The 8,800-nt window shown below is 40.2% G+C and overlaps 1 protein-coding gene across 1 annotated transcript; it reads right to left on the bottom strand.

Moving 5' to 3' along the window:
- Positions 1–256: 256 nt before the first annotated feature.
- On the bottom strand, positions 257–1,633 carry LOC149841130 (transcription factor MYB1-like). Its single transcript, XM_090005196.1, has 3 exons — positions 1,498–1,633; positions 873–1,002; positions 257–749 (listed from the first exon to the last, which is right to left on the bottom strand). The coding sequence occupies exons 1-3, from the start codon at positions 1,631–1,633 to the stop codon at positions 257–259; spliced, it is 759 nt and encodes a 252-aa protein (XP_089861322.1).
- Between the last annotated feature and the right edge of the window lie 7,167 nt (positions 1,634–8,800).

Below are 8,800 nucleotides of genomic sequence, written 5' to 3'. Positions count from 1 at the left end.
TGGCAGAAATGTCGAGCAATGTGCCCAATGAAACAATGCCACGTTATCATTTTAGATGCAAACCATTTTGGCACACCATAATAAGCTAAATTTTCACTCATGGTATACCGTTGGTGGGTTTGGTCTATTTTCAAAACGGACGGTCTAGATGATCGACACGAGCCACACACATCTCCACATTTCATAATACGGACCATCTGAACCGTTGGTTTTCAAAACGGACTACCAACCATAAAACCCCCTAGTACGAAACTTCCTATGCAGAAAAATCCCCATCCCTCTGAGAAATAAAAGACAGTGGCCAATCCCCATCGTAGTTCAACACTTGTTCCATCCACTCCAAACCCAAATGGCAATCATCTCCGTTCTTTTCGAACCAAGGGATTTGCGTGTTGAACGGGTTCAAACCAACGTACTGGGTTGGTCTATCTATGTTTGCAATGGAAGGAGGAGGAAGGGAGTAGTTCTCCACTGGGAAGCTGAAAAGTTGGTCAAGACTGAATTCAGTCGCTAAATCTTTGGTTTCTTTTCTCGGTGGTGGTTGTGCTTCTTGAACATCTTCTTTAACTTGCTTCTTCTCTGAAACTCTCACTGCTTCCATTCGACCCGACTCTGGTGCTGAACCAGTGGTTGGTCTCCCCTTGTGATGGTTCTGCTCGAGTTGCAGCTTCTTGCTCAAGTGAGTATTCCAGTAGTTCTTTATCTCGTTGTCTGTTCTACCAGGCAGCCTTCCCGCAATCAATGACCATCTAAAAGCATGTGAAAAAGTGTCAAAGGCTAGAAAATGAGTATAATAACTTCGTAGTGCTTTTTGTACTGTTTTAGTACAGAATAGGTTCCATTAGAAAGGAGAACATATGAAGATACCATACCTGTTACCAAGGAGTTTATGAAGCCTTATGATCAAATCATCTTCTTCGTCTGAGATGTTTCCTCTTTTGATATCGGGTCTCAAGTAGTTCAACCATCTCAATCTGCAACTTCTTCCACATCGATTTAAGCCTGCAAGAAAACATGCACGATTCTTGATATAGATGCTCAACAGAAACTAGTGTATGTTTGATTGAATTCAAATGTGATTTAAAATCTTATGCAAATGAGAGAATGAATCTCATTTGCACTGTTAACCAAACATGTAATTAATTTGGAATCTCAAGCAAACGAGAGAAAGAATCTCATTTGCACTGATAACCAAACACGTGATTTGGAATCTCATGCAAATAAGAAAAAGAATGTACGTGATTTGAAATCACATTTGAAGCGATTCATGTGATTCCAAATCACATGGTGGAATATGTGATTTTTTGAAATCATGTGACTTCAAATCACATTTGATTCCATCTCACGTGATTCCAAATCACATGAGATGCTACCAAACATATCAAATTGATAGACTGACTATATGAATGAAATATGAACATTTAGCATGAGAAGAATGGCTGATGATATGGATAAAGAGAGAGAGAGAGAGAGAGAGAGAGAGAGAGAGAGAGAGACCTGCTTTGGTTGGAACAAGCCTCCATCTAGTCTCTCCATGTGCTTTGATGTAACTGGACAACTTTTCATCTTCTTCAACTGTCCAAGCTCCTCTGTTTACATGTTTGGATGCATCCACCTTGTTCTTTGCAACCATTTTCTTAGTTTGGGATGTAGCGCTCTGTCAAGCAGAGAGAGAGAGAGAGACGGTGTATCTTCTATGATGTATATGTGCCCTTTATAACTAAATAAGAAGTTATCACGGACTCAATCGAGTTGAGATCAAAGGAGCGGCTAAGTGCCATGGCTATATGACATTAGCCAAACATATGATAGCATTGCATGGGGCCCACAACTACAGAGTTCGGGCCCACATGAAATGTGGTCATGTGATTGCCCGTATCAAATAGCCATGGCACTTGGCCTCTCTGGATCCCTGATCTCCTCAATCTTGGTGCACAGCCTGTGAACTGTCATACAATGGTCATATTTGACTCAATTAAGTTTGTCATTGCTCAACCCTTGACTCCCAACTTGCACATTGGGAGCAACGTTATTTTCTAATGGGTTTTACTCTGACAGTTTGCATACACTTTTGTTATATATTTCTGTCATTGGTTGAATAAATTTGGGATGTGAAATCTTGTTCTAATCAAGGTTTGCTGGTCTTGTCACGAGGTTGGTATTGTTTAACGAACGCGATCCTTTCTTATTGTTTTGGGTGTCTGTGTGCGTGGAAGTTGGTGCAGCATCGGCATGGGCTCGAGCTCTCAGCTTGTGTAAGCTCAGTTTATATATATATATATATATATATATAGCAATGATAATATACCTGACTTCATCTCTGCCCGACTCATACCCCATGGACTTTATTTCGAAAATCTGACCTTATGGATGTGTGCTGCATCATCAATTCCCTATAAATTGACTATTGAATCATGCATTTTGGATGAGAAACGGTTTTTGGAGCCTTGAAAGTTTAAAAAAATTGTAGACCGTTGATTTTGAAACCTTGTAAAAACCTATCCACCAGTGGAGTCAAATGATCCAAGACCTGATTCCTATGAAAACAAGCATGTAGAAGACATCTGTAAGGTTAGAATTTCAAAAAAAATACAAAAATTGCTGAAGAAAACTCATTTGGTAAGGGTCGGGCATGGATGGCAGTAGCTTCCCATTTTCTTATATATATATATATATATATATATATATATATATATATATATATATATATATATATATATATATATATATATATATATATAGTGAGTGGTAGGTGCTTAATCCTATCTTTGCTTAATGAAAATTCACCCATGCTATGCTCAGCAAATTTTTTTGCTCAAAAACGTGCTAGAAACCCTTTTAGCTGAAGCACCACTACCGTGGTTCAAAATGCCGCTAAAACTCAAAATATTAATACTGAAAATGTTTTGAACACTACAAGAAACCTGTGGATTAGCGACGACCTAAATTCGTCGCTAATCCGACGTTAATCCGTCGCTAAACTGTTTAGCGACGGATAATTTTCATCGCAATTTTTTCGACGATAAGTAGTGCCAGAACTTATCTGCCACTAATTCTGTCGCTAATTTGTGACGGATTAGCGACGGATATGATCCATCGCGAGTCCTTCGCTATTTTAAATTAGCGATGGATAATATCCGTCGCTAATCCGTCGTTAAATGTAAAAAAAAAAAAAAAAAAAAATTGCTCGCTGCCGGCGCGTTCTCCAACAGAGAGCAATTTTTTTTGCACAGAACCGGCGCGTTCCGGCGTCGGGAAACTCTTCCGCAGTGAGTCAGTCATGGCGGGAGAAGGGGTCGTAGTGGAGATGGAATCCGGCGAGGGAGAGGAGGGACGGGCGGTGGAGACTGGCGAGGGGCACCGCCGGGAGGAGCGGTCAAGGCAGGCGGCGTAGCCAGGGTTGACGGGGGAGAACTTGCAAGAGGCGTCGGGCTGGACGACGACGCGGAGGATAGAGGTGCCGTTGGTGCCCGATCGTTTCTATTCATTTCAGTGTTGTCAGTATCGTTATCGGCCTGAATCGTTTGACCAACGATTCAAGTGAATCGATATCGATTCTCTTGTGAATTGTTCTGGATTCGGCTAAAAAATAATCCATGATAAGCATGTCCCTTTACCATCAATCGTCTAAAAAGACATTCTCCTTTCTCAATAACGAACTTAGAAACACGAGCACCAACTAGCAACATCTCTATCCGTTAAACAAAAATAAAAATTTAGCGAATTATTTCAAATCATTGCAACAGTACTTACCCAACATTCCACGGTTGCGATTGAAGAACCCATAGAACGAACCTGGAAACACAAACACCACCATTATCCTTTAACGAAAAAAATAAGCAAATTAGTTGCGCGTGGTGCGAGAGGTGCCTGAGAAGGTCGACCTCCGTGGTGCGATAGGTCGTTGCGCGTTGTCAGAGGAAGAGCGGGGCTTCTGGCATCCTGAGAAGCGCCTCAGGTGGGGATGGTTTAAATCGAACGGGGGAGGGAAAAACAGAGGGAGGAAAAATTTCGAATGGGGGGAGGAAAAATTTTGCGCCTCAGGTGGGACAGTTTAAATCGAAAATTAGTGACAGAATTAGCGAGGAAATTTTTTCATCCCTAATCCGTCGCTAATTAGCGACGGAAAAATTCCCTCGCAAATTCTGTCGCTAATTAGCATTTTTTGTAGTGTTTTGGCGACAAAAAAATATTGTCGTTAATCCGTCGCTAATTAGCGACGAATTTACCGACGAAGATATTTTCATCGCTAATTTTGCAAATATTTCAAATGGTAGCGACAAATAGTTTTCCCTCGCTAATTCGTCGCAAATTTGCGACGGAAAAAGTCTATCTCAAATTTCCGTTGCTAATTAGCATTTTTCTTGTAGTGGAAGCGTCACTAAAGATTTCAAAGAAAGTATAACCTTTAATGGCGCTTCAAAAGTTCAGCTAAAGGGTTTTTTGCCAAAAACAAATTGATGAGCATCCATTACGCGCATGGACTTTATATATATATATATATATATATATATATATATATATATATATATATATATATATATAGAGAGAGAGAGAGAGAGACCTTTTATGCTCTCTTTTTGTTGCTTTGGTATCTTAATAATGAGAATCTTTCATCCTTTTTCAGCCATGCGGTTATTGACCAAGTGTCTCTTAAATCACGTGTAGACTGTCTGTTTAAGGTGAATGGTTAAGTTGGCCAACTGTTGTCATAAAACCATCGTATTCAAGTTCTCAACTTCTGTTGATTATCTTCGCCTTACTGATCCCTTTTAATTAAGGAACTAGTTGTGGTATTTCATAACAATTAAATGATTGATAACCATCATACTCTTGTTTGCTGCGTTGCTTTATCAAAATAACCACAAATCATTAACCACCCGATTCCTTTTCCATGCATGTGATTGTGCTGTCATGGTCGGTAGTTGTCTCCAACAGAGTACATTAATGCAATGTAGTCAATCCAATAACTGGATGCCAAGTGTCCATTTGCTTGTGATGGGGTCCATGAGCTGATGTCATGAATCGTACTCGGCTTATTATTTGATCTGACTTGTGTCATCGCCCTTCCTTACCAAAAAGTTTCTTCACTGACTGCATTAATGTTTTGCAGATTCGGTACATGAATGTTTGAATCCTATTACGGGTAAAAAGCAGGGTTTTTTTTTTATTAAGATAGGCAATCTGGGGTTAGGCAGACCCACCAGTTATTAAAGGTATCATTGGGTTTTGAACCTGCAACGTCTCACCACAAGGAGACGTGCACTGACGGCATAGGGCATGGGATCGGTGGCGTGGCCGTTAAGTGATCCGTGTCCCTAATCTGTATGGGTGTCAACGGGTCTGGTTGGGTTCGAATCCAGGTGGATCCAGACTTGGACTAGATTTTCGGGTATAGTATTGGGTTCGAACCCGGTTCTAATCTGCTATGCTATAAGAGAAACCATAGCCGAACCAGATAGGAACTACATGAACCAGATCCGGATCATACCTGGTAAAATAATATTGTTTTTATCATTTTTACACTGAACAATTGTGGGTCTTAATCGGAACTCTTGGGTCGAACCCGGGTCTGGTATAAAATTTTACACTATACCCAAGTCCATGTATTAATTGGACCGTCGGGCCCAGACCCAGGTCTTAATCAGGTCTTCCTATTTGTCACCATACCCGAACCCTATAGGGTTTGGTTTGGGTCAGGTTCGGGTAAACCGGACCCGTTGACATCCCTATAAGCAGGTTCCTTGTCATAAAAAAAATTATGGGCAACAGTATATCCAGTTAGCTACCTTAAGCTACTCAGATCTGGAATTGCTATCATCCTTTCCCTATCAGAGTCCGAACTCCGAATCCGATTAGGCAGGATACAATTAGGCCAGATTCAGTAAAGCCCAAATCCAAACCAAATTAACCTGTTAAAATTCCAAGCTTCTGGGTTATGACTTGGTGGTGATCCAGATCTAGAATCGGGGGACGATGCATGTGCCCACATAGATGAATCTATAAAGACCAACTCTGTCCATTTGGTTCGGTTTGGGGTTGTTCCACATATTCATTTGTCTAAAATGAAGCAAACATGGATATTGTGTCGGCTTTGTATGTGTTGGTCCAAGTCCCGATCCAACTAGGTCCGTCTGCATCCATAGCGTCATTAATTTAGCTCCATACATCAATGAGAGAAACAGTACACATCATAAGCAAATGTTTGGGGCAGGTTTTATGCCCCCCCCCCTTACGGAACCCGTACACCCGCAGTGGAGTGTATGGGGTCCCGTACACCTGACTGAGCACTCAGTCGGGACCCCGAACATGCACTGTAGCTACAGTGCATGTTCGGCGGAGAACACACAACACCCTCTCGCAAATGTTTGTTATGTCTAGATGCAAATTCTAGTCAGATTTTTTCGTTCTATTATCCAAGTTTATTCAATCACTACGATAGATCCATATCCTGCCTGTTCATTCATGTGTTAGTGTGAGGCTTTTAATGTAGTAATTGGGTCGGGTACGAGGATCGAAACATATCCGAGCAACCCAAAATCAGTATACCCGTGGGTTTACTCAACCCCAAACCTAGACCCCGAATGAATGAGTTGGCCAGACTGAATATTTATGGTCTGAACTCGGACCTTGTTGGTTCTTTACAATATGCACCTGATCTTGAAACCAAAATTAAACTCAAACCCACCTGGTTCTTTACAATATGAATATTAATACATGGTCCGGCAAAACACTACTAAATTATTTTATACCCTTCGTTTTATGAATACATATAAATACTTGAATCTGTTTTTACAATAACTTTTATATACCCAAACTGATCTACATTCAAATCAAACCTGACCCAACCCTGGAGTGGAATGCCTGCCCTGAAATTTTCTAGACTCATATTCACCGGCATGATATATGACCTAACATGATAGCCCATTTAGGTCTAAATTAAAACAAATAGTGTACAATAAAACCGTAACCAAACTTGTACCAAGTATTACAATCTCAGGAAGCCAAAAAAAATCCAAAAAACAGGAATTGAGATCAGGTGCATGTGATTGTACAGTTTATGTGTGTTGCACATCTGCTGTTGGGCTCCATAGCTGACAAGCTGTGTCATAGAAGTGGTACCGGATCGGGTGCAACAGCACACTAAGGGCATGTTTAATTTGGGAATTGAGATCGGGTGATATTGAAAATCACCATCAGTCATGATTTTTTCAATAATCACCACACATTATGGTGGTGTACTGAGTACCAGCATGGGGAACCCCTTTGGGCTCCCTCAAACATATATCTGTACCACCAGATGTAAAACCCATGAATTTTAAGGAATTTTCAATTAAATAAAAATGTGTGTTTATGTGAAATAATGTGGTTTATGAAATATTCAATGTGATTTTGAGGCTTGCGAGCCAGTAGAGCGAACCAGGTAACGAATAATAGAAAGGGTACTTGGATCCAGACTTTAGCGAGATCCGATGATCTGACCCGGTTCACGAGGCCAAGTGGAAAAATCCGATGATTCCGAAATAATAGCGTGAGATCCGAAACACATTTAAGGTGAGAGAGTGCAAGGTTGAAACAAATGAGAGAAAAATCCATGAAGTAACAGGAGAGATCCACCAACGGGGGTAAACGTCTCAATAAGAGATAAAGGAATAAAAGAAATTTCTTTGCAAAAGTAAATAACAAGCAATGGTGTAGTGTAGTGGTAGGGCACACAATTGTTTGAAGCCACAACCCAAGTTTAAAACTTATGGTGCACCTATATAAGAATGAAAAATATTGTTTTTTTTCATGAAATCCAGAATTGAACCAAAAGGGTTAAATACAATAAAATCCACACTTTGCAACGAAAATCAATGTAGCAGAATTGAATCAAAACCCCTTGTGTGTGGAGTTCTTTTTACACAAAGCACCATGGTTTTTACCTTATTGGAAAAGGTAAAAACGTGGGCTCAAATTAAACCCTACTATTTTTTCCCTCTCTCCACCAAAAACCTGAGAGGAGTTGCTACTCCTTTCACTTTACCAAAAAAGTAGGGAGAATCCCATGCATCATGGGATGAGCGGTACCACAGTAGAAAAAAAAAGTGGAAGTTGAAAAAATTAACACATGGAGTAAAGGGCAATATCGAAAGAGATGCTATCCCAGCAAAAATCGTGGGATTATTTGGAGGAGATTTATGAGGTTTCAGTTTTTGAAACTCCACCTGAGAAAGTGGAGACAAATTAGGAAAGGGGTTCTAGAAATCGTAAAACACGATTTTCTAAACCCCACTCTAGACCTCTCTCTCTCTCTCTCCACTTCCTCACGTTTTCCCCTAAGTTAGATAGATGTTGTGTGTGGCTGCCATGGAGGGTGCAGCAAGGATGACAAGCCGATGATGGTGTGACTTCGTTTTCAACCTTCTACCTCTTTGTCTATCAATCTCTTTTTGTAAAGGTAGGGGGTTCTAAACCAATATTTATAAGATAAAGTCTGTATGCATGGGCATCCATCGGGTGTATTCGGTTTTGAACCAATGTATCAAACCCCCTTATGATGGACTCGATATTGTTTCAGACCCATTAAGCGCTGAACTGATTGAATGATCGGTACCTTAGTCCATGAACTGATCCATACTGGGATCAACCATGCATACAAGAGTGAATATTGCTATCAAATCAGTTCTTGTTCGTGTTTGGACTGATCAACAATGTTTTTTTTTTAAATATATATATGTGTTACATTTTTTTTTGTAAGTCAAATATAGTTGTCATGTTTCAATCGGGAATTTATCTTTTAAGTGAAAACCATTAAATC

Source organism: Nuphar pumila, chromosome 4 (assembly GCF_984573655.1).
Source record: "Nuphar pumila chromosome 4, dmNupPumi1.hap1.1, whole genome shotgun sequence".
Taxonomy (NCBI): domain Eukaryota; kingdom Viridiplantae; phylum Streptophyta; class Magnoliopsida; order Nymphaeales; family Nymphaeaceae; genus Nuphar; species Nuphar pumila.
This window is presented reverse-complemented; position numbering and strand designations above follow the sequence as displayed.